This window comes from Prionailurus viverrinus, chromosome C1, assembly GCF_022837055.1.
Source record: "Prionailurus viverrinus isolate Anna chromosome C1, UM_Priviv_1.0, whole genome shotgun sequence".
Classification (NCBI taxonomy): domain Eukaryota; kingdom Metazoa; phylum Chordata; class Mammalia; order Carnivora; family Felidae; genus Prionailurus; species Prionailurus viverrinus.
This window is the reverse complement of record NC_062568.1, coordinates 203,516,652-203,542,531: the sequence shown is the minus strand read 5'-3', so window position 1 is coordinate 203,542,531 and position 25,880 is coordinate 203,516,652. Positions and strand designations below refer to the sequence as shown.

General features: G+C 49.1%; 1 protein-coding gene across 8 annotated transcripts in view; it reads left to right on the top strand.

Moving 5' to 3' along the window:
* The first annotated feature begins 16,784 nt into the window (after nucleotides 1–16,784).
* The window catches only part of FHAD1 (forkhead associated phosphopeptide binding domain 1), a 123,343-nt gene continuing 114,247 nt past the window's right edge, over nucleotides 16,785–25,880 (top strand). For all 8 annotated transcript variants that reach the window (XR_007155058.1, XM_047872729.1, XM_047872735.1 and 5 more), the window contains exons 1-2: nucleotides 16,785–16,920; nucleotides 20,136–20,242. Coding sequence is in view for 7 of the 8 variants with exons in the window: in XM_047872729.1 (XP_047728685.1) it covers nucleotides 20,150–20,242 (93 nt within the window). In the remaining variant the exon portion in view is untranslated. The remainder of the gene's footprint in view (nucleotides 16,921–20,135; nucleotides 20,243–25,880) is intronic.

The window sequence follows — 25,880 nt, the reverse complement described above, 5'->3', positions numbered from 1 at the left end:
GTCGGATGCTGAATTCCTGCAGCGGCTCTTCCAAAACACTGGCTTGCTTCGAGAGAAACACCGCTGATCCTAAGAATTGCTGACATGCAGGGGCGCCGGGGGTGCTCAGTCGGTTGAGCCTCCGACTTCAGCTCAGGTCGTGATCTCGCGGTTTGTGGGTTCGAGCCCCGCGTCGGGCTCTGTGCCGACGGTTCAGAGCCCGGAGCCGCCTCCGATTCCGTGTCTCCCTCTCTCTCTGCCCCTCCCCTGCTCGCACTCTGTCTCTCTCTCTCCCTCTCAGAAATAAATGAGCATTAAAAAAATTAAAAAAGAATTGCTGATATGCATGGAACACTTCATATTGCCAGGCGCTGTGCTAAGTATCTCACATACGTTATCCCACTTCCTCTGTATCCTGGCCTCATGGCCATTTTGCAGGTTAGCTCACTGGGGCTTATTAAAGTGCCCCGTGTCCCATTGCTAGCACGCGGCAGGGCTGGAGTTTGAACCCAAGCCGCCTGGCTCCAGTGCCTGAGTTCTTTAAACGCCCTACTGTGCAACCCAGCGTAAAGAGCTTTTCCAGACTTTGAACGAGGGCGAGGAACTGTGCTTCCCGAGAGCTGGGGCTGCTCCGTCAACCCACACGCCCAACAGAACATTGTGGCTGTTTAGACAGCAGCTCCTCCCTGTCTAAACATCCTCCCAACGTCCCCCTCCTGAGTGAGGCCAGGCGAGAGGGAACCGCTGGGCTGTATGCTCACCCGGGCCGGGTGAGCGTGTCCTCATGGAGAGGGCAAAGTGCCTACCCGGGGAGCCCAGGAAAGCAGTCCAACGAAAGAGAATGCCCATAGGGACTGCAGACTGCTGAGGCCGAACCAGAGGAGAGGAAGAGCGACGTCTGGGGTCACGGTCTTGACCGCGGAGGGGGAGTCTAGGAAGACACACCCGGGCCCAGGGGTGCCTTCCTGGCATTGGTGAGCTTGAAGTCGAGTCTGCATGGCTAGGAGAAGAATGAATTCTGCATGGTTGCCATTCTGAGGCCCTGCGTGTTTCCTAAAAGCCCCTAAGTAGGGAAGAGGTGGCAGATAGGAACTGAATCACCTCCTTATCTCGGGGTTGGCAACAGGGCCTAAATTCCAAACTTTCACTTTCCTTATACAAATCCATCTGCTAAAAGGGAGCTCTAAGGGCCTGCTTTGTGGCTAAGACACCAGGGGGCCGGCCTGCCTGGTCCCAGCCCGCTGCTGAGCCAGCCTGTGGCTCTCCTCGTATCTGTGGGCGGGACTTGATCTTTGGTTACTCTTCACGCTTCCTCCTGAGAGGACAAACAGGAAGAAAAAGAAAAGGAGAATAGCTCATGACCTAAGAAACAGCTTGCTGTAAGGGCCCTCAATCTGGGCTCTGGTAGATCACCTAGCAAGGTGCCCGCCCCGCCTAGACCCTCCTCGGGGGGGTGGGGTGGGGGGGAAGGAGGAGAAAGGTTTGGGGCTTGTGGCGCGTTGACCAGTAACCCCGAAAGATATCAGGACCTAATTCTGTGGCCCAGCTGCTGCTGGTTTTAGGCCACCAAGTCTGTGGGCATTTGTTACATATCACATGTTAACGTGTAGAGGCTGGGTTCACCTCCATCTACAGGGAAGGCGAAGAGAATGTTAGCTGGGAACGTTGGCTATTGGATGGAGATCTGAACAGTGCCAGACAGGCAAACAAAAAAATTACCCACCATATTAAGTGGGGACCACCTTCACCTCAAAATTCCCCAAGGCACACTCAGCCTGTTTGCTCATTGGTCCAGACCTATCAGGGCTCTCTACCTTGTGACCATAAAAAAAAAAACAAAACAAAAAAAACCCAAAACTCAAAACCGGAATTAAGTTCCAGCCCTTGCCTCGTCATCATGTTTCCGTTCTTAAATATAAAAGGACAGAGACAGGGGAGAAAATTCAAGAAGCCACACACTTGTTCTTGGAACTAAAAAGCTCCAGGGCCAACAAAGGGCAGAGACAATTCCCACCTAGCCCTCCACCCAAAAGGAGGAATCTCAGCAGCCAAGTTGGTGTCATGTGAGCGCCAGTCTCTCAGGCCTCAGCTGATTGGACCTGAGGTGTGTGTCCACATGACCTAGAAGAACCAATCAGAAGCTGAGCTGTGCTAGCTACTTTTCTCCCAGGAATTGGTTGGTCCTGCAATGGATGCAGAGGCTCTTGGGTGATGGGGTCTTAGGGATTTGGGGGCCATCATGATGGGCCACAGATGAGTGAAGCAAGGGGAGAAGCAGAAAGAGGCAGACGTGAACCATAATCTCAGAGACGGGGCACCTGGGTGGCTCAGTCGGTGAAGCGTCACACTTCTGCTCAGATCATGATCTCATGCTTCATGAGTTGGAGCCCCGCATCGGACTCTGCTGACAGCTTGGAGCCTGCTTCAGATTCTGTGTCTCCCTCTCTCTCTCTGCCCCACCCCCGCTTGTGCACGTGCACGCTCGCTCTCTCTCTCAAAATAAATAAATAAACATTTTTTTAAAAAACCCTCAGAAATAGCTGTCTTCTGATGACTTTCTGGCCCTTGGTCCTTGTCCCTTGGGAAGCCCGGCCCAGCCCTTGGGTTCCTTCCATAAGAGATGTCGTGTCCTCCCAATAAATTCTCCTTTCGAGCTCTGAGCCTAAATGTAGCCAAAGTCCTTGAAGGCAGGCACTGCCTCTGCATTGTAGACAGTGCTGGGCACGTAGAGGACGCTCTGCCTGTGCTCGATTTTTATTTTCACTTTTCTCAGATTGGTTACAGCTCTGACCAAGGGGAAGCCCTAAGCGGATGATTGAGGCCAAAGGTTGCTCTCTTCCTCGGTTCACCAGACAGCAACTCCCATCACGGATGGTGGACAAGTCAGTCCATTCTGTTCTCTTTCCAGCCCAATACCAGCTTGCCAAGTACACTCAGCACTGAGTGGCTCATACTAAGAAAGCAAGCGCCAGGAAGGCCACAGTTATCAGGATTTAGAGCCCCTCTCCCCTGGTCATTCCTCAAGCTGTCCCCCCCTGGATTCTAATGAGTGGAAGCAAAAAAGAGCCCCCAATTAAACTCATTTGTGAATCCACAAATGAATGAGACAACGTCTATTCATTCTGCACAGTTTTACTCAGCATCTACTGTGGGCCACGTGCTAGGGATAAGCTGCAAACACGCGGACCCAGTCCCCGCTGACACAGAGGCTATATTCTGGGTGGAAGGGGACAGATGATGAACAAATAAATGAATATGAGCTGTAATGTCGGAAAACGAAAAGCTCTGTGCAGAAAGGTGAAGCAAAAGACGATCGCCTATCTGAGGACAGGGCAAGTCTCTGGGGAAGCAACATTGAAGAAAAGTGGGGAGTGAGCCACATAGATATCTGAGTGCAGAGAATTCTAGGAAGTCTCTCATGTGCTTATGCACATTATGAATCTCCAAGCAGATGCTGCAGGATATAACATTTCCCAAACCAATGTGGCTGCAAAACGTTTCTCCCCCACAAACCTCCTCCGTGGCCACCTTTCGTGGACTACGCCACAGGGAATGGTGATTGAGCCACACCCAGGAATTCTACAGGGGGAGAATCAGACCCGGAGCGGACAAGAGACATGTCCAAAGTCCTACAGCCCATTGACAAAGCCGTCCATTAGCTTCCTTGTTGTATGGCACTCAGATCCAAGCTGGCCAGTGAGGACTCCAGCAAAAGATCACTAAGATGGCCCGGCACCTGACACCTCGTGGGGGGGAACCAACTGCACGTGGGAGGAAGGCAGTCAGCTGGACGGCATGCTGATACAGACCAGTGAACCCCCAGACACACGTGCGACAAAACATTCTCAGCTCCAGTGACACCGTCAGACATTCGGTGACACACCAATGCCAGAACTGGACATTTTGCACCTTAGATCAGTGGTTCTCCACCAGGATTAACTTTGCTCCTTAGGGGCCATTTGGAATGTTACGATGGTTGGAGGGGGGCTGCTACTGGCCCCTAGTAGGGCAGGGATGCCACTAAACGTCCTACAATGCAGAGGACATTACCTGCAACAAAGAGCTATCCTGCCCCAAATGTCAATAGTACCAAGGGTGACAAATCCTGCCATAGACGAAGAAAGATCCATTCTCTTGGGCAGTGAGGACTCTGAGGATAGAGCCTGCTACCCGATGTCAGCTCCATCAAAAAGCAAGAAACAGTCCTCGTTGGGGTGCCTGGATGGCTCGGTCAGTTAAGTGTCCAACTCCCGCTCAGGTCATGATCTCACGGTTCGTGAGTTCAAGCCCTGCATAGGGCTCTCTACTGTCATTTCAGAGCCCGCTTTGGATCCTCTGTCTCCTTCTCTCTGCCCTCCCCCCTTTCAAAAATTAATAAGCATTTTTAAAAATGCCTTTAAAAAATGGTCATCCTTAGATATCAGCCCAAGTGTGGTATTTACCATTTTCCTTTAAAAAAAAAAAATTGTCACTTTTACATAAGAAGAGACTATTTTCCTATCCCTTCCCAGTCCAGAATTATAAATCTAATTCTTCATGGCATGATATAAACAGGTCTCTCCTTTTTTCCTCCATCCCTGGTCCCTACCCGGCACATTAAAACTCTGCACTGGAATTTATTAACTGTAATTTAACGGATGTGGGAAAGATAATAGTCAATAGTATTTACCAACTCAAATAGATTTTTCAAAAGTTTAGGTTCCTTAAAAGCATACTAATGAAAGATATATCAAAAAATAAAACAACTACAGTATAATTTGAAGCAGAAATTATGGCATGATCTTTCCTGAGCTGAAAGCCTTCTCAGAAAAAAAAAAAAAAAAAAAACAACCCAACCCAATGTCAATAATACAGCGTGCTTCTCAGGGATATGCTGGGCTCAATACCGTATAAAATGTGAGCGGTGCATGGAAACTTTAAACCCGAGAACATTCTTAGTCTTTATCCTCGAGGTGTCTTATTTTGGAAAACATCTTGGCAGTTATGTCCAGTCTAGAAAAATTATTAGTGCGGACTTCAATACATCACAAAAGAGAGAAAGATAATGTAACAATGTGGTAGCAACTATGATAAACTGTAAACATGTGTTTATAAGGGAAAGGGTGTGAATACTTGAAATAGGCAAGAGAATAAATGCATCTGCCTTACCTGACATTGAAAAATTGAGCCGGTAAAATAAAATCATAAAATAAGATAAAATGCTGCGTTTTGCTTCTGACAAATTAGTTGTCGTTTTAAAAATCAGCTTCAACGTACCAGCCCACAAGTTGACTTTTCGATCAGTAAAGGGCACACCATGCTAGCCCCTGCCCGGGGTAAATTCATTTCAGCACCAAGTGGGTTATTTTAAATCAGTACGAATGCAGCAGGAGAAGGGATACGGGAGAAGCTGGGAGCAGAAGAGTGCAATAGTTTTAACGATTCCTAAAAGATAATGCTAAGCTTCTTGAAAACATCCACTCAATCGATCAAAATGGCAAAGAAACAGGACCAAAAAAGCTGACTGCTATTTGGGCTAAAACTTGATTTTGATGTTTATTTCCCAAGATAAGTGGGGGGGAAAAAATCAAGGCTTCAAGTTTTCCTATTGGCCTGAAAGCAGGGAAAATTGTCCATTAATCTTCCCTTGGGCCAATAATAGAACAGTCTCCAGGGGCAAAATAGGAACCAGAAATAAGACTGAAGGGGAAACGTAGGAGAACATCAGATGGCTAAGTTCTGTGGATATGCTAAGAACAGAGCGTCCCATCATTCCATTTCGTGTGCGCTTGAATCCTCAGATATGTACATTTGTATACATCCTTTCATTGAATAAACATTCGATAAAAAGGCATATGACTGCATCTCTATGGATTGATTCAAGTCAGGGTCTTTTAGCTTTGGTGCTATTGACACTTGGGACTGGATGACATTGACGTGGGGGGTGGGGAGGGGTGCTGTCCGGTGCATCACAGGATGTTTAGCAACATCCCTGGCCTCTCTCAGCTAGATGCCAGTAGCACCTCTCCCATGAGTGACAATTAAAAATGCCTCCAGACATTGTCACGAGTCCCCTGGGATGCAAAATATCCCTGACTGAGAACCATAGCTTGAAGTCTAGTGGGGGAAAATTCAGTACGGGGAATCGGAAAAAATATTCTCACTCAGGGGGCAACTTCCACGTGTGTGAAATGGAGATGTTGACAACTGGATTGAGCCACAAGACTGGGAGAGTCCAATGAGTAAACTATGTGTGAAAATGCTGTAGAAAGGAGAGTTTAGAACAGGAATGAATGTACCCAGAGCTCGTCTTGTCCAACTTCCTTGTTTGGGGAAGGAAAACTACAACAAAGATGTCTGCCTAACGACCACCCCAATGCAACACAAACATGGGGTTATAATTCAATATTGTGTGGTTTCCACCTGGAAACACAAAGGACACAGAGCCTATCTTGGTGGACCCCTGAGATGGCACTGGTGATCATCAAACCAAATAATGACTTTAATGGGCTACAACATAGCTACAGATTTTTGAATCAAAGATTCCTAATGAGGGGCGCCTGCATGGCTCAGTTGGTTAAGAGTCCAACTCTTGATTTCGGCTCGGGTCATGATCTCGAAGTTCATGGGTTCAGACCCTGTGTCAGACTTTGCGTGGAGCCTGCTTGGGATTCTCTCTTTCTCTCTCTGTCTCTGCCCCTCCCCGACTTCTGCGCTCTCTCTCTCTCCTCTCAATAAATAAATTAGACTTAAAAAAAGAAAGATTCCTAATGATATTTTTAAACACTCATCAGGGACCCCTCGGTGACTCAGTCAGTTAAGCATCTGACTTCAGCTCAGGTCATGATCTCATGGTTCATGTGTTCAAGCCCCGCGTTGACAGCTCCGAGCCTGGAGCCTGCTTCCGATTCTGTGTCTCCCTCTCTCCCTGCCCCTCCCTTGTTCCTGCTCTATCTCTCTCTGTCTCTCAAAAATAAATAAATGTTAAAAAAAAAAAATTAGGGGTGCCTGGGTGGCGCAGTCGGTTAAGCGTCCAACTTCAGCCAGGTCACGATCTCGCAGTCCGTGAGTTTGAGCCCCGCATCAGGCTCTGGGCTGATGGCTCAGAGCCTGGAGCCTGTTTCCGATTCTGTGTCTCCCTCTCTCTCTGCCCCTCCCCCATTCATGCTCTGTCTCTCTCTGTCTCAAAAATAAATAAAACGTTGAAAAAGAAAAAAAAAATTAAAAAAAAAAATTAAAAACTCAACAGTCACTTTAGCAGTTGCTCCTGACTTTGAATACTGATACATAAAAGAGAACCAATCATTTATTCTGCCTTTCCTGAACAAACTGTGTTTTATGATACACATAAACAAATAGTTGATGAAGGAAAAGCCTTCTTTCTAGAAGAATTCTAACCAATAATTACCAAAGGAATAGCAATCAGAAAAATCACAACTTAGCCAACCCAAAGGAAATAGTGGATCTCGAGCATGATCCTCAAAGAAAGCTAAAACTATTAGTTAAGAAGTCGATGAGCCCAAGCGTCCGCCGACGAATGAATGGATAAACGGAACGTGGTACCTGCCTACAATGGAATGTCATTGAGGAATATTATCAAAAAGGAAGGTAATTCTGATACCAGCTCCCACACAGATGAGCCTTCAGGACCTGACGCTCAGTGAAATGAGCCGGTCACAGAAGGACAAACACTGTAAGATTCCACTTACGCGACGCACCTCGTCAAATTCATCGAAACAGAAAATAGATGGGCGGTGGCCAGGGGCTGGGGGTGGGGGGATGGGGAGTTGCTGTTTACTGGGTGTAGAGTTACAGTTCTTTAAGATAGAAACGTTTTGGAGGTTGGTCACACAGCAGTGTGAACATACTGGACGTGGCTGAGCTGTACATTTAAAAATGGTTACTAGGGTGCTTTTTACATTATGTCTATTTTACCACAATTAAAACTAAAAATAAAAAAGTTACTGGGAAAAGAAAGCTGATGGGGACTTGGGAGGGAATGGCACACGGCTGCTACTGATCAATCTCCGGGGCATCAAAAATGCGATGAGCAGGGATCAGACCCCTCAGGATTCCCACAGGTGAACTTCGATCAGAAATGAGATCCCAATCAAATCGCTACACATCTGAGAAACAAGCCAGTACGAACCAGCAACAAATAATAGATTGAGATCCCCGCCCAGCCACCCACGCCAAGGACTTCAGATACTGGAATTGTCAGATGCAGCTTCTGAAATCACTACACGTTAAACCTTTTCTTTTAAGTGTATTTATTTGGGGAGAGCGAGAGCACAAGTGGGGGAGGGGCAGAGAGAGAGAGAGGGAGAGAGAGAGAATCCCAAGCAGGCTTTGCGCTGTCCGCACAGGGCCCGACGCGGGGGCTCGAACCCACAAACCGTGAGATCAGGACCCGAGCTGAAACCAAGAGTCGGACGCTTAAGCGACTGAGCCACCCAGGCATCCCTTAAATCTTTTTTAAAACAGTGAGGAATGAGACTATCAAAAACGGCAGGCGTTTGTCCTCGGGAGTTTATGGGAGCACAGGGAGAGTTATCTGTGCTTTTGGTGATTCCATTCTGGTGGGAAAAACAGATTTATCTACAGAATCAAATTATGCTGGGGATAAAAACTGAAGTGCTCCCAGAGGCCAGAGAGGATATGTGGGCAGTGGGGGGGGGGGGGTGCAGGGAGAACACAGACCGTGTCTGAAGAGGGCAACCCCTCCTCTGCCCCCACAGACAGCTGATCTACGGTGAGAACACAGCCCGGGTTCCCATTTTCCAAGAAAAGGCATTAATCCAGATTTTAACGTAAATTAAAGCGGTCCCTCAGGGCACCTGGGTGGCTCAGTTGGTTAAGCGTTGAGCTCTTGATTTCGGCTCAGGTCCTGCTATCACGGATTGTGAGTTCGAGCCCTGTGTTGGCCTCTGCACTGGCAGCACAGAGCCTGCTTGGGATTCTCTCTCTCCCTCTCTCTCTGCCCCTCCCCCCTCAGAAAAAATAAATAAACATTCAAAAAATAATAACAAAATAAAATACTATGGTGTTATGATCCCCCTTTGGGGACCACACCTCTCCCCCATCCGCTCTCTCAAAGCCAGTGTGGACCCCCAAGCTCAGCCAGTCGGAGCAGAGCAGTCTCCTGCCCTCAAGGATTGGCTCAGGAATCGATATATTCCCCAGTCATAGAAAATGAGAAGCAGTGAGGTGTGAGGTGTGTGAGGTGTTTGGGGGAACCTTAGGGAAAAGACTCTCACTCTTCCCCGTGGGATTCAAAGCTAAGAAGATGCAAGGGCTAGAGCTGTGGCAGCCCTTTTGTGACCATGATACAGAGATTCTGTCTGAGGTCAGATCCACATGGCTGAAAGCATGGCTGAGAGCTGGACAGAGGCCAGGGCTTGATGACGTCACTTGGGCCTGAATCCAGCCGTTCCCCCTAGACTTTTCATTTATGGCAACCAGTGAATTTCCTTTCATGATGAAGCCAGTTGGAATTGGTTTCTCTGTCACTCCACAGAAGGAGGCCAAGCCGTTCAGCAACTACTTAAAAGTATTTAACACACTACGAGAGCCAAACAAACGTATTTGAGAGCTGACATGGGCCTTCAGTGTCCAGTGTCAGCACCTGGCCTCCCAGCCTACTCTGTACCACACACTTAGCTTCCCTGATCACCAGTCTTTTAGCCTCTCCTCTGTTCCCAATGCCCCTTCTTCCCTCCATGTAATCTTCTCTCCCTGCTCTACCACCTGGAATCCTACCCATCCTTCAAGACGCAGGTAAAATGCCTCCTTTTTCTTAAAAGAACCTTTCCTGAGCCCTCCCCCCTCCAAGTGCCATCCCATAGCAGAAGAATGTACCTCCCTGTCTCTCCCCCCAGGTCCCTCTGACGCCCTCTGGAAGGCTCAGCCCTTCTGCTGAGGATCCCAATTACCCAGCAACATTCCTGTCCTCCTTGCTTCTTGACGGTGATCCAAATTCAGACCCAGATTAGAAGGGATGATCTTTGAGACTTAAATTTCAAAAAACAATCCGTTGTCAGGAGAAGTCAGAAACCACGGTGAAAGACGAGGACTCCGGCGAGGGATCGGAAAGAAAGGACGGTTGTTCTGGGGAAAAGAGAGGGTCTGTGTTGAGTGCGGCGAGGAAGGCGAAAAAGCTGGACGTTATCTGGACCGAATGAAATGATTCAGAGGAAACCCGAGAAGAAACGTCTAGAGGGGCACGAGGTTGATCTGCTCTCGGAAAGGAAGATAATAAGCATGTGATGGGAATGACCCAAAACAGAAAATAGGAGCTCTGTTCAAACGATAAAAGAATGCAGACAGCGGGAGGATGCTGCGAAACCTCCAGAAAACAAGGGAGAGGGTGACAAACGATGAGGTCATCTCAAACTAGGTAAAGTGAGAGGTTTGCTGGAAAGGTGGGGCTCCTGTCAGCTTCGGCAGAAGGAAACTGAGGTTCCTGGAATTTGCTGTTGGCCCCAAGAGGCCAGGCAGTGGCTAGGCTCGCCGTACCCAGAGTCGCCATGGGTCAAAAGTCAAAACCGGCAAGGGGTCAGTTTGCGAGCTCTCCAAACTGTCTCTCTTCTCACTTCTGTGCTGTCTCTCTTCTCACTTCTAAACTCTGTCCTTGCCCAGGACCAGCTGTTTCTTACTGTGATCACATAACCAAGCCAGACTGGATCCAATCACAGTGGCTGTTAGCCTCTCCTGGGAGGACTCTGGTTAAGGCTCTGGGCCCTCTTCCCAGAAAAATGCAAGGGGCTCAGATACATCAAAGTTTCCTCCCGATTTCAGTTCACACCCTCCCTGAAGCCTATTTCTTGAGCAACAGTTCCTAAACTCATTCACTGAATTAAAAAACAAAACAAAACAAAACAAAAAAGGTTACTGAGTCCAACTACCTCAGGGGATGCTCTAGGCACCAGGGATATATCGGTGGAGAATACAGGGATTCCTGCCAGAAATTTGGTGATTCTGACATGGGGCCAGGTTTAGGACCTCCTGTCCCGAGGAATCCCAGGTCACACTGGCCCCTGTAAGGAGAGACAGGAGCATAGCATTAAAAAGCAAGTGATGCGGGGCGTCTGGGTGGCTCAGTCGGTTGAGCGTCCGACTTCCGCTCAGGTCGTGATCTCACAGTCCGTGAGTTCAAGCCCCGCGTTGGGCTCTGTGCTGCCTGCTCAGAGCCTGGAACCTGCTTCGGATTCTGTGTCTCCCTCGCTCTCTCTGCCCCTCCCCCACTCACTCTCTGTCTCTCTTTCTTTCAAAAAGAAATATTAATGAACATTAAAAAAAAAAAAGCAGGTGCTCTGGCTGGAATGCTCACACACTGCTCAAGGGTGGCAGATGATCCCAGCACTTTGGGAAAATGTCTGGCAGAATCTTCTACAGTTGGGCGCATGGGTCATGGCCCGGCCATTCTACTCCTAGCTATATATCCAGGAGATACGTGCATTAGGCATACCAAAAGCCACAGGTACACAATAGGTCCCAATTATGGCTGGTGTTCACACCTCTGGGTCATCCCCTCTCCTTGGGCGCAGGTGAGACCTGTACCATATTTCTAACGAACACCAGGCCGCAAAGGTGATGGCGATGTCACTTCTGTGATTATGTTACATGAGATCATAACTCCCACCTCACTAGGAGACTCCCTCCATTGACTCTCGTTGGCTTTGATGTAGCCACCACCTCGGGGAGAGGCCCACACAGCAAACAAAGACAGGGGGCCTCTGGCTAACAGTCGGCCAGGAAGTGAGGCCCTCAGTCTAACAACCTTCAGGGCACTGAATCTTTCCAACAGCCACATGACCTTGACAGTGGATCCTTCCCCACCTGAGTCTCAGATGAGACCCCTGGCCTTGGCCAGCCCCTTGGTGCAGCCGCTCAGCAGTGGCCGGGTTCCTGACCCACAGAAACTGTGAGGTGGTAAGCATGTGTTGTTCTGAGCCACTGAGGTTGTCATCATTTGTCACGCGGGAATAGATGACTACCACCGGGGAATGCAGTACAGCAGGGGAACGAAGGGGCCCGTGCCATCAGACAACAAGGCCGGATCACGGGGAGTGAACAAACATCATGTTGAGTGAAGGAAACCAGACAGGAAATAGAATCTGTAGAGTTCATTTAGATGAAGCTCAAAACGAAGCAGAACGAATCGATGACGTTGGAGGTCAGGGTGGCGGGTGGGTAATGCCTGGAAGGGAGCACAGGAGGCTCTAACGGTGGCCGATCTGCTTCCGGGTCTGGGTTCTGGCCAGGTGAATGCATGCACTTTGTGAAAATTCTTCAAGGGTACGCTCATGACTGGTGCACTTTGTAATGTTTCCAATTATGCTGTTCTTCGATAAAAAGGTTACCAGAAAAATGAAGCACTCTGGAGTCACACAGCCAGAGTGGAATCCTGGTCTGACCTCTTTCAAGATGCATAACCGGACTAGCGCCCCCTTGTGTAACATGGGTCTGGCTAAGAATTAAATAAACCACGCACGGTATAGTGGCGGGTGCCTAGCAAGCCTAGAGAAGCGTTAGCTGCTCTTGCGACATTCATAAAGGTTCATTGTCACCCGCGAAATACTAGCAGAGGTTTGTTTGGCCTGATGCCTGAAAGTAGAAATTTATGGAGTTGTCCAGCAGGTGCGACCCCATAGAGACCAGGTGGGTTCTTGGGAATCCCTCCGGGGGTCACCAGGGGAGGGAGCTCAGCCTGTCTCTGACACCCACACCCAGAAAGATCCCAGGGCAAGGGGCAAGATGATGCGTGGCTGTTCAGAGGTCGGGTTTGCTCTGAGTCGGACTGAGTCTTGATGCAAATCGGAGCTCTCCCCAGGGTGTCTGTGACCTTGGGCCATCCTCCCACCTCAGCCAGAAAACAAAACAAGCAAACAAAACCAACAATGAGAATCGCGAACACTCACGGAGGGAGCCTGTTGTACTGGGCACAGCTCAGTAGTAAACACACACTAACCCCTGAATCCTTACCACTCGGGCCTTGCTATGCGCACCTGTGCAGGTGGCCGAAGTGAGGCACAGAGTAGATCAGCAGACCACACCCGTGGTGGGATCCAGGATCAGCACACTTTACAAACAGGAGGCACACACCCACTCCCGTGGCAAAGCCCGAGGAACCAAGGGGAGTTGACTTTGGAGACAGATTTGCAAGAGACACCAAGGCAGCAATGGAAGAATCCACCTGAGAAAAACCTTCATGGTTTCACACGTTCTGCCAGGGGAGGAGGATGAGGAGAGCTGCAGAGAAGCCCTCCGTTAACCAGGTGTCCTTTCCGGGGTTTGCATTTATTTTCGTGAGTGTGTGTGCGTGTGTGTGTGTGTATAAAAATAAAACCCCGTTTTTCCAAAGCCTGAAGGGCCAGGTTATCAGTGGCTGTGGAGCCTCCAGCCGGCCGGCTGCTCTCCCATCTGTCATGCTGCTTGGCTACTTCCTGCTGGTCCTGGTCTCTTTCTCCCTCCTGCTCTCCCTTGCTCCCTGTTCCTGCACTTTCTCTGGCTCTCCCTCACCCTACAGAGCCTGGGCAAGCCTCCCACCTCCTGGTGGGCCGGCATTCATTTCGATTTGAAATACAAGGGCACCAGGAGGAACGACAGGCAGGTCTGGGAAGGGGGTACAGTGGGTGTGCCCTCCCCGGTCAAGGACAGCCCAGAGACCGTGGCTGACACAGAAGGAGGTTCTACGGGGGCAGAGGGCCCCCAGGAAGGAAGCCCAGGGTCCAGGCCAAGTTTGGTGGCAGGCCTTCCCCCACTGCCCTCTCTTGGTCAAGCTCCTTTCCCTCCCTGCCTCGGGCACCGCCAGCTGGGGCCTTCAAGGCAGACAGGAGCCTGGCCAGTCCCAAGATGAGGGGGAGCGTGGGTCCTCTTGTGGTTGGGTGGCCTGCAGTCCCGGGGGATGTACCTTTCCTGTCATACTCATCTAGATTCCAATCCTGCCAGATATTTTAGCTGTACTGCCTTGGGCACATTCCTACCTGTCTCTGAGCCATATTTTCCTGCCAAAATGGGAGTGCTTTGCTAGAAATAATGATCATGGCCAATGGTTTTTTTAGGTCTTCTCTGCAGCAGCCCTGTTCTAAGTGTTTAATTGCAAGGATTCAATGCAGTGACCCACAAGTAGGAGTGAGACAGCACCCAGCAAGTTGAAAGCCCTCGGTTAACATCATTCAGTCCAGTGTATGGGAACAGATGGGACCAATGGAGCTGAGATTTGAACACAGGCCCTTCAGACACCAGTACATCAGTCATGATACAATATGGCCTTGGTAGCTACACACAGCTCAATAAAATTGATTGATTACAGGCATCACCAAGGAGCCCATATAATCTAGAAACCTCTATGTCTTCCTTCAGAAGTATTTTTAACCATCATTGTTTTTTTTAAATTTCTTTAACGTTTATTTATTGAGAGACAGACCGTGAGCAGGGGAGGGGCAGAGAGAGAGGAAGACAGAATCCGAAGCAGGCTCCAGGCTCTGAGCCGTCAGCACAGAGCCCGACGCGGGGCTCGAACTCACAAACCGCGAGATCATGACCCGAGCCGAAGTCGGACGCCTAAGCGACTGAGCCACCCAGGCGCCCCTACCCCTCCCCATCATTGTTTAATTGCAAGTTACAACTCCCTCTCAGTCCAAGAAATCATAAAGTCTCAAGTTACCGGGGTGTTTTGTTTTGCTTTTGAAATTAAAATGGGACACGCTCCCTTTGAGACGACGGCGGCACGTTGTGGGGAGGGGAGTCGAGTCCCGATTCAGCAGTTTCTGCTCCAGCGGGTCTGAAAGTCGGCTGTGCTCTCGGTTCAACATTCTTCACTGAGAGATGACCTCTGAAAGCCGATCGGGCCCCACGGGTTGCTCCAGCTCATGACCTGCCCGGCGGTAAGCAAGTCTACCCCCTCCACTCGTATTGAGGATGAGAACTGGATTAAAGGCAAGCATAGAGGTGGGGGCGCAGGTAGGGGTGGTGCTCAGGCCTCCCATGAGCCCACCGTCCAGGCAGGTGGTTAGACGAGCCAACGTCCTGGGATAAGGACAGATCAGATCAGCAGCCCAAGAAGGCAGGAGGCCAGGCAGCTGTGGGCGGATGTCAAGGGCCACCCCGGCTCACTCTCGCACTCAGGCACCGTTCTAGGTACTGGTGATCCAGCAGTGAACTAAACAGAATAAAATCCCTGTCATCGTGGAGCTTAGTTTCTAATAGAGGGTGGGGCAGAGAGAAAGACAAATGAGATAAATAAATAAGATAATATGTGAAGTGACAAGCGGTAAGATGAAAAGAAGAGGGATAGAGTGTCAGGGTTTTTATTTTATTTTGTTCTTGTCTTGTTGCTCCTTCTTCTCTATTGGGTTTTGTTGTTGTTTTTTTTTTTTAAAGAATTTTAAGTGAGGTGGTATTTGAGTAAAATCTAAAGGAGGTGAAGATCATCTCTGGTGCAAGTAGTTTCTAGGGAGAGGAAACAGTAAGTGCAAAGGCCCTGGGGTAGAAAGGCCTTGGGGAATTGAGCCTGACCCTCCCTGTTCCTGTGAAGCTATTAGTAATCAGGCCCTAGTTTCTGTGGTCACTCCTCAAACTTTATGCCTGGGGTCTTTCTGGTTGTGCGGAATTGACCCAGGCAGAACCTTCCAGGCTGGGTGAGGCCCTGGAAGAGATTTCTATGGAAAGGCTCCAGGGAAGGTCTCTGCAGTTCTACTGCGTAAGTCAAGGGGGTTGCCACGCTTGTAACAAATGCACATTCCTGGGCCATGCTCCACATCCGCCTACTCGGGATCTGTGATCGGATCTGTGCCGGGGAATCCGCATTGCTAAAAGCCTCTAGGCATGTTGGAGCATCTTCGCTATACCCATTTCCATGATTTCTCTCTTAGCTCTTGTTCTGATTGACTGGGGTAGAGTCTGCCATATTTCATCTTTCCTAAACGCTTTGAGTTTTTCTTGAGGCACCTTGCCAGCCATTTCCTGCCAGGGATTGGAAGCATTCTCCAGGTAGGCAGTCAGCTGGGCTATTCTGCTCCCCTGCACAAGGGGCTGGTCTGAAACAGGTGACATGGGGGTGGCGGGAGTTCTTGGGATTTGCATGTTTCCTCCCTCCAGCCCGGTGCCCATGGTGGGGGCTTCAGGGACAGTGGTGACTGATGCAGGTCAACTCTGGGGACCCAGGGGATGTCTGTAGAGATGAAGAACAAATGAATGAATAAACGTCAGTTTTGACAAGAAAGGGCAGGAACATTGTTAGTGGGGTTGGCGGTTTGGAAATATCCCTTTCCCAGCACATGGGAAAAAAGCCTCATTCTTTCAAAATCGTTCCTTCCACTCCATCCCTCTCCCATCCCCCTCCCATCCCCCTCCCATCCCCCTCCCACCTGGGTGGTGGTCCCCCCCAGCTTACTCTATTTTCTCGTCTGCAGCAGAGAGGACTAGAGATTCGGGGGGGGCAGGAGCTACCAACCCCTGAGCTTCTCCGGGTTCAGCGCCATCGCCCTCCCACCCCGCCTTCACGCCTCCAGCCAGAGCAAAGGATGGTAGGCAGGAAGGATTCTCGCGTCGGCTCCTTCCTCCCTGGAAAACCGTGGCCTATCTCTGTGACCTCGGAGCCTCCGTGTCCCCATCTGTGAAACGGGCCTGGGGAACCCCTGGTGGCGGGCCCCGAGGATGCCCCAGGGGGCCGCCGCAGGCTGGGCTCCTCGAGGGCTCGCCCCGCACGCCACCGCCTGGGTCCCCACGCTTCCCGCCCCCGCCCCCACCCCCGCCCGCCGCGCAGGCCACGCCCCTCACGGCGGCGTTGCCATGGCGACGCACGTACACAGGCCGGGCGGGCGCGCGGGGTGCTGGCCGCCGGCTGGAGACTCCGCGGGAGCGCGGCCAGGCCGCCTCGCCCGGGGAGCGGGCCGGGCGCCTCCCGAGCCCGCGGGGCTCTCGGAGGGCGACTGGGCGTGGGCTTCTCCCTCCGGGCAGGTGAGTGCGGCACCGGGAGGAGGCAGCGGGCGGAGACCTGGGGCCCCGACCGGGTCGGCCCTGCGAGGTCAAGAGCTTGGAGAGGAGGCTCGGGACCCGGCCCCACCCACCCCGAGCTCGAACTCCTCTCCGGTCCACACTTGGGTCCCCGGGAGCACCCCAGAGCAGGTGTCCCGACAGCAGTCCGTCCTCCCTAAAATGCAGGCCCCCCCCCCCCCCCCCACTCTGCCTCCGGAAGTAGCCTGCGCGGGAGCTTCCAGAACCTTCCTTGGCACCACATGTGCCGCTTTAAGCTATCCGATGGGGTACAGCCGGGAATAGCGGGGTGCCCTTTGGTTCCCCTGATTTAGGGGCAACACCCACCCGGTGGTCAGAGATCCCCCTGCCCCAACCTTCCCTTCCTTGAGGAACTTCTGCAGCTCCCAGGACACTGAAGACCTGTAGCCCTCACCAGAAATATTGCTTCTCTAGCCCGATTCTGAGGCATCCGAAGTGGTCCGGAGGGATGCAGGGCAGGTGACTGAGGTTCTTTTGCTCTTTCGTATGCCTGGTGCTTCAGGGCACTAAGAACGAATTTACAGAGTTTAACACGTTTCAAATTACTTTCTACCATGTTTTCAGGCAGGGGAGTGACTGCACAGGGCAAGATGAAGGTGGAGAAATATCGTCCAACCCAAAAGCTACAGATAGAATTTAGGTTTTCCAAGAAGGATGTCTAAGGCAGACGCTGAATAGGGAGATTCGTAGCCAACTGGCCGCACAGATTTGCTTTGATGTGCCATTTGTATTCCCTTCATTCGGCTAGTGTTTATTGAGCACCTACTGTGTGTCAGACACTGCTCCAGGTGCTGGAGATGGGGTAACCAGCAAAACTGCCAGGAACTGCAAAGGGTCTGAGGTTTTACCTTGTGTGTGAGCTAGTAAGTTAGCCTGGCCAGCTTATAGATGCTGGCCGAGGACACAGGACAAAATTGGTCAATGCCTTTGCTCCAAAGATGGGTACCAACACGAGATACCCATGAAGAATTGTCCCTTAACAAAAACAACACAGTTCTGGCTCTCCTGGAGCACACATCTCAGCGAAAGGGAAACAAGCAACAAACACAACTAAAGAAAGGAACAAGAAAATGTCAGAGAGGGATGAGTACAAGGAAGGAAGCGAGGCTACGTGGCAGGTGGCCACAAGGAGGGACATCTGAGCAGAGAGAAGGCGCCAGCCCTGGGAACCTCTGGGGTGAGAGCTAAAACTCAGACATGCACCTGGCCCAAGTCCTGGGGTTCAGTTTAGTGGCATTTCCCGTGGTTTTCCTGCAGAAGAGACGTTTCTCCCAGGTTTGCGTCAGGTTTGAACGTGTGGCTTGACAACGTGGTCCTCTGCAGCTGAAGTAAATAACTGAAGTCATTTGATGACAACAGAGCATGGTTCTTTTGGAAGAGGAGATGCCTATCCCCTTCTGTTAGTGACAGTGAACTTAACAAAATGTATCTCTCACTCTGTGAGGTCATCAATACTTATGAGGCATCTGTAGCTCTCGGAGCTTACAAATAGAAAATAAGCTCTCTGGCTTATTTTTATTTCTCTTACTCCCCCCAACACCCGTGGGGTCTTTTCTTCCTTTCAGGGGGTGGAATCCTGGTTGTCAAGGACTCTCTGTTACTGCACATCCCAAGGGTCAACGGACAGTGCAGCTCCCCCCAGCCTGCTCTGCCCCACCCAGCATTAGCGGAGTCGTGCCGAAGGCTGAGCTGCGGGCGGATGGTCCAGCAGTTACATGCAGAGGCTCAGAGTTGCCTCCCTGACACTTGCCGCTGAGTGACCCTAATCTCTCCGAGTCTCAGAGGGACTGTAGAGTGGGACAGTACCAATATACCTACCCCGCAGGGTTGTGCTGAGGTTGAAAAGAAGCAGTTGTGTGTCAGAAGATAGCACAGTGCCTGGCACTTAGTAGGGATTCAATAGTTGATGATGGAGACGTCGATGAAGGGTGGAACCAGACCCGAGACTCTGTACGGTCACAACGAGAGGGTCTTTGTTTTCCTCCGCAGTCCGACAGCTTCACGTGTCAGGGACCGTTCAGTTGAAAAGAGAGGGACTTCCGTTCCTTGGCCCGGCCGTGGCGATGGGGGACGTCACACTGTGTGACTGGACGTATCTCGAATCAGAATCCAAGCACCATCCATATGAATTATTAGCGTTTGGGATCCTACTGAAGTCACTGACATTTTTCCATGTGAGGAAACCAGTGTAGAACTTACTTTGAAATGCATCAGGCGATAAAATGGTTAGGTGAATGGACGGATGGGTGGAGGTGTGGTACAGCAAAAATAGTGAAATGTCACTTGTAGGATCTAGGTGGTGGACAGGAAGGAGTTCTTTCAGCGGTCCTGCATCTTGGACATCTTCCTAATAAAACATTGGGGGAACATAGGTGCAGAGTCCTGATCATATCTCCAAGCTAGCGTCTTAATCCTTTGCCTTTCAAAGTCACCCCTCTTCCCTCAAGTGTATCAAGGAACGGAGTGACTCACGATGATTCAGAGAAAGTATCATTTAAAGTCCATTCCCTCACCGACTGACTCATCAGTTTCAGGAATTCTGTAGAAGCTTAGAATTCTTTAGCTCCAAGATTTGGAACAATAATAATAATAGGACAGACGTCCACTCTGAATGCTTCACACGTATGTTTGCATTTCATCCTCATGGAACCGTTCGGGGTACAGAGTATTATTAACCCCGTTTTACAGATGAGGAAACTGAGGCATGGAGAGAGAAGTAACTCACCCAAAGTCACAGAGCTAGTAGGGGGCGGGCTAGGAACACGATTACTTGCTGTGTCAGATAACTCCCCTTGTGCTTCATGGGAGGCGCACAGCGATTATCAGTGGAATTCAGATTTGTCGTTGGGTTTTTTCAGCTACTGGTGGTTTGTGCTCCGAGTCACGTAAAAAAAAAAAAAAAAAAAAAAAAAAAAGTCTCCTGTCTGATTTGTCAGAACCAAGCTCATCTTCGTTAAATGTCACTGTTTAAAAGGGAGTCTCAGAAATCTGCAGAATCAAAAGTGTGATCATTGGGGAAGTCCGTCTACCTTCCCCTACCCCTGCCGATTTCTCCTTGGAACAATACGGTGCGTTTCGTCCCGTTCGCAATGTGGTGGTGTTGAGTAACCAGAAGACTGCATTTTCCTAATGGAGTTTTTTCTGAAAACCTTATACAGGGAAAGCAGAGAGTATGAAAGCCTACCTAAAGAGCGCAGAAGGCTTTCTTGTCCTGAATAAAAGCACTACTGTTGGAAGGCATGAAGACTCTGACCTTGTTTTAGAGGTAAGAGCTGTTCCTGCCGCTCCCAGCACCTCCCCCCGCCCCCCTCCACGCAGCCTTACTGTTCTTGTGGATTCCAGGCTCTTCTAAAGCGCACCCTCTGGCTTACATCTGTGCTTCACGTGCTGCCAGTAACCCAACTGCCGAATATATTGGGTCTTCCCAGCATATGTAGCAGAGATTGGTATGAGGCAAAGTGTGATGTGCCGTCTGTCCTCTGCTGGCCACGTGTACAGATGTCCCACCCATTGTCCCCTCCCCAGCACCCATTTAGAAGGGGGGCATGGGGCAGGTGTTTGACCCCTGCTCTGGGCCTGACAGCGAGGGCCGTCTGAAGTACCTGGCTTGGGCAACGGCCTCTCGCCCTTTCTAGAGCTTTCGGAGACTGTTGTGATGTGTAAAACATTTTGAAAATGTTATGTAAATGGATTATACCCCAGGTGACCTTTTGAGGTCGTTTGTGGTTTTTTTTTCCCCCCTCACTCAGCATAATGTCCTTGAGATCACCTGTTATTTTTTATTGTTGAGTAATATCCCGTGGTATAGATGTTGAGTAATATTCCATTTGTTTAACCGTTCACGTATTGAAGGGCATTCTGGTTGTTTCTAATTTGGGGGCTGTTACGGATAAATCTGCTTATGAACATTTGTGCACAGGTTTCTGTGTGAACGCAAGTTTTTATTCCTCTGGGATAAATGCTCGGGAGGGTGCTTGCTGGATCATATGGTGAGTGTATGGTTTCCAAAGAAAGTGCCAGACTGTTGTCCAGAGCGGCTGGACCATTTTGCATTCCCACCAGCGGTGTATGAGACACGGTTTCCCTGCATCCTCACCAGCAACTCGTGTTATCACTGTCTTTTATTTTACCTGACTTTCGAAAAATAAATTTCAGGTTTTTTGAAGTCTCATGCTTTTCGAATCACGTCTAAGAACATGTCACCGGGTCCTTGATTCCCGAGGATTTCTCATACATTTTCTTCTGAAAGCTTTATAGATATTTTATGTTTAAACCTATGCGCCATTTTGAGTTCGTTTTTGTATATGATGCGAGATTTCAGTCCGGGTTCATTTTGATTGCATGTGGATATGACGTGGCTCCAGCACCATTTGTTGGAAAGACCATCCTTTCTCCGTTGGACTCCTTTTGAAACTGTCAAAACCCACTTAGCCATACTTGTGGGGGAGCTGTTTCTGAGATTCCTGTTACGTTTCGTGGATCTAGGTGTCTGTCCCTCTACCAATACGACGTGGTCTTCGTTACTGTAGTTATGCGAAGTCTTGAATCGGGTAGAGCGGTTCCTCCCACTTTATTTTTCTTTTTTAAAAAAATGTCTCTTTACCTATTTTAATTCTTTTGCCTTTCCACACAAATTTTAGTAGAAGCTTGTCTATATATACAAAATATCTTGCTGGAATTTTCTTTATTTTTTTAAAAATTTTTGGGGGCGCCTGGGTGTCTCCGTCGGGTAAGCGTCCGACTTCGGCTCAGGTCACGATCTCGCGGTCCGTGAGTTCAAGCCCCGCGTCGGGCTCTGGGCTGATGGCTCAGAGCCTGGAGCCTGCTTCCGATTCTGTGTCTCCCTCTCTCTCTGCACCTCCCCCGTTCATGCTCTGTCTCTCTTTGTCCCAAAAATAAATAAAAACGTTAAAATAATTTTTTTTTAAGTTTTTTAGGTTTATTTATCTATTTTGAGAGAGACAGAGAGCATGAGAGGGGGAGGGGCAGAGAGAGAGAGGGAGGGGAGAGAGAGAGAATCCCAACCAGGCTCCATGCTGCCAGCACAGAGCCCAATTCAGGGCTCAGACCCACAAAACTGTGGGATCATAACTTGCGACAAAATCGAGAGTCAGATGCTTAACCAACTGAGCCACCCAGGTGTCCCTCTTGCTGGAATTTTAATGGGAATTGTGTATAAGCCTATAATCAGTATGAGAATTGATATCTTTACTATATCATCTTCCAATCCATGAACATGGTATGTCTCTCCTTTTTTTCAGGGGGTCTTTGATTTCTTCCACAAATACTCTGTCCTTTTTAGCATACCAGCGCTGTGCATGTTTTGCTAGATATATACTTAAATATCTTATCTTTTTTTAAATGATTATAAGTGATGTTATATTGTTGGGGCACCTGGGTGGGTCAGTTAGTTAAGCATCTGACTTCAGCTCAGTTCATGATCTCACCGTTCATGAGTTCAAGCTCTACATTGGGCTCCCTGCTGACAGCATGGAGGCTGCTTGGGGTTCTCTCTCTCTCCTTCTCTCTCTGCCCCTCCCCACCCTGTCTCTCTCTCAAAATAAACTTGAAAATGGTATTATAGTGTTAATTTGGTGTCCCCATGTTCATTGACAATATAGAGAAACAATTGATTTTTGTATACTTAAATGATATCTTGCAACTGTAACTGAGCTTTCCAGAAAGTTTTTATAGATTTGTTGGGATTTTATATATAAACAGTCGTGCCATCTACAAATAAAAACAGTTTTATTTCTCCTTTCAGGACAGGAGATCTGAATACCCTTAATTTCATTTTTTTTGCTTTATTGCACTGGCTAGCACTCTGTTGCATAAAAGTGTTAAGAGCAACGTAAATCTTTATACTTTTGCCTTTTCCTAGTTTCTGAGAGTGTTCATCATAAACTCTCAGACTTAAAAATAAGTCAGTGGACCTCCCCTTGAGGTTCTCATCCATGGTGTGGTCTCCCTACAAGGACACAGAAAACCCGTTCAGTGCACAGTCAGGGTAAAGAAAAAGAATTGCAGATTCTTCTTTATCATAACAAGGGACAGGTCTTGGGTAGTTTTATTTCTTGTCTGGCCAAGGTAGAAATAGAGATCTGTGTTTTGAACCTGAGTATGATATTAGAAAACTATAGTAATGTTTAAAAGCTCAGGCTTTGGGGGCGCCTGGGTGGCTCAGTCGGTTGAGCATCTGACTTCAGGTCATGATCTCCCGGTCTGTGAGTTGGAGTCCCATGTCGGGCTCTGGGCTGACAGCTCAGAGCCTGGAGCCTGCTTTGGACTCTGTCTTCCTCTCTCTGCCCATTCCCCACTCATTCTCTCTCTTTCTTTCTCTCTCTCTCTCTCTCTCTCTCTCTCTCTGTCTCTCTCTCTCTTAAAAATAAATAAACACTTAAAAAAAATTAAAAGCACAGGCTTTGGAGATAGACAGGCCTGAGTTTGAATCTCACTAAGTCACTTGCTGGTTGTGTGACTTGAAGCAAATGACGTGATCTCTCTGAGTTCATTTTCCCTGCCTATAAGCCACTTACCTGACAGGATCGTTGTGAGAATTAAGTGAGAAATGCACAGAAAGTGCCTGGCACGTGCTTCTAACTAAATGACACCACGGTCATTATTATGGGCTCATAAAATGGAGACTGAGAAGAATCCTCAAAAGTGCACAGACAGGGGCGAGACGAGGAACCGTATGGAAAAAGGAACTAATGAGGACAATTTTTACACAGACAGGAATTGAGTTGCATTCACCGTATAAAAATAATTGACTGCCTCCCGCTCCTCAGACTTAGTTTAAGAAGTAAGTCACCACCGCCAGCCACAGTCGCACTGATTTATGAAGCAATCAGCTGTGTTTCCAGAGGCACAAGCTTATATTGGCTCCCCAGAGAACAGATGACACACGAGTTGCCAAATATTTTGTGAGCAGACTTTTGATGGGTGCTTCTATCTGCTCTTAGACAAATCCTCTTCCCAAAGCTTAAATGGATTTGGGAGAGGAGATTTGCTTTGAAAAGGGTTGTAGGGACACCGGTCCATTTTGAACAACTGGAACCTGCAGACGTGACAGCATTTTCTAGTCTCATAAAACAAGGCAAAGTGAAAATCGCTTCTCTGCTGACTTCCTTGGGTCTTTCTGATTAGAAGAATCACCCTTGGGGACACCCGGGTGGCTCAGTCGGTTAAGCGTCCGACTTCGGCTCAGGTTGTGATCTCGCAGTCCGTGGGTTCGAGCCCCGCGTCAGGCCCTGTGCTGACGGCTCGGAGCCTGGAGCCTGCTTCCGATTCTGTGTCTCCCTCTCTCTCTGCCCCTCCCCCACGTGCACTCTGTCTCTCTCAAAGATAAATAAGCATTTTAAAAAATAAAAAAAAAAAAAAAAAAAAAGAATCGCCCTTGGTTAGCTATGGTCCACGCTGAGGCATAATTCAACAGTCGATTTATAGTTCATGTTATTTGTGCTACTATAGGTCATTCCCCTAAACAAAGTTCAGAAATCCATATTAATAAAAAGCCTTCTTCAAAATTAGGCAGAGGGCACAGCCAGCAAATAAAAATGATTGTTTTACTTACCTGAGTAAGTCCTAAAGAATAGGCAGTCATACTTCTCGAGATTTAGACTCAACTGGCCAGGCTGACAGATTGTTCTGGTCACCGATGTTGCCACCACTCGCTTCTTCTGATAACAGAAGGCAGTTATGTGCTTATTGTTTTAAAAAAACTGGGAGAGGGGCGCCTGGGTGGCGCAGTCGGTTAAGCGTCCGACTTCAGCCAGGTCACGATCTCGCGGTCCGTGAGTTCGAGCCCCGCGTCGGGCTCTGGGCTGATGGCTCGGAGCCTGGAGCCTGTTTCAGATTCTGTGTCTCCCTCTCTCTCTGCCCCTCGCCCGTTCATGCTCTGTCTCTCTCTGTCCCAAAAATAAATAAACGTTGAAAAAAAAATTAAAAAAAAAACTGGGAGAAAGCAAAGTGTAAGGGAGAAAATAAAAATCACGTGTAATCCTCTGGCTCAGGGAAAAATCAATATTGATATTTGCAGGGTTTCGCCCTGCAGACCTTTTTCTGTATCCTGTAAGGAGTTTGGTTCCCCGATGGCAATAGGAAGCCTGTGTTGGCGGGGCCAGGTTTTACCACTGTTATCACTCATTCCTTCCACAAATATTTACCTGGAGCCTCAGCACTGAGGCAAACCTGGGGATAAGGCAATGGCAGAATCAGGCATGGTCCGTGCAATCAGAAAGCTGCCAGGAGAGAGACACAGAAGTCAGGGGATCCCACAGAGACATGTGTTGTTTTATTCACACTGGGGCTCTAAAGAAAAGGAACATGGAGGATAAGGACAACTTAATGGACAAGGGGGAAAGGGAAGGACACGTGCAAAGGCCCTGGGGTAGAGGAGCGTATTATGAGCCCAAGGGACTGAGAGAAAACCAGTGTGTCCAGAAGGAAGAGTGGGAAGGAAGAGAGCTTAAGAAATGAGTAGGCCTCCTTCAGGCCACCCTGTCTGAAGAGTATGGGAAGAAACCGGGGTATTCTGAGCAAGGGAGGCGACCTCCATTTTGGAAATTTTGAAAGGACCAGCCTGGCTGCCACACACAGACTAGCAACAAGGGGCTCCGTTCAGAATCTCCCCTCTCGCATTTCACACCATTCAAAAGCCTCCGCCTTGCTCATTTCAGACATAAACCTCGCGAATTTTAGTTTGTGTGATTGGCTGTGGCCTGGGAACTGTGATTTTTGGAGTTTAGAGCTGTTACTCAGACTCCGCCGAGAAAGGGGCTCAGTTCTTCCAGAGTGAAGAAATCCTGCCAGCCCGTAGTTGTCGAATTTTCCGCACGTGTCCGAGTGCTTGTGAAACGTGAACCCCTAGACATGCTGCCCCGCTGGGAATCTTCACCTGAGAC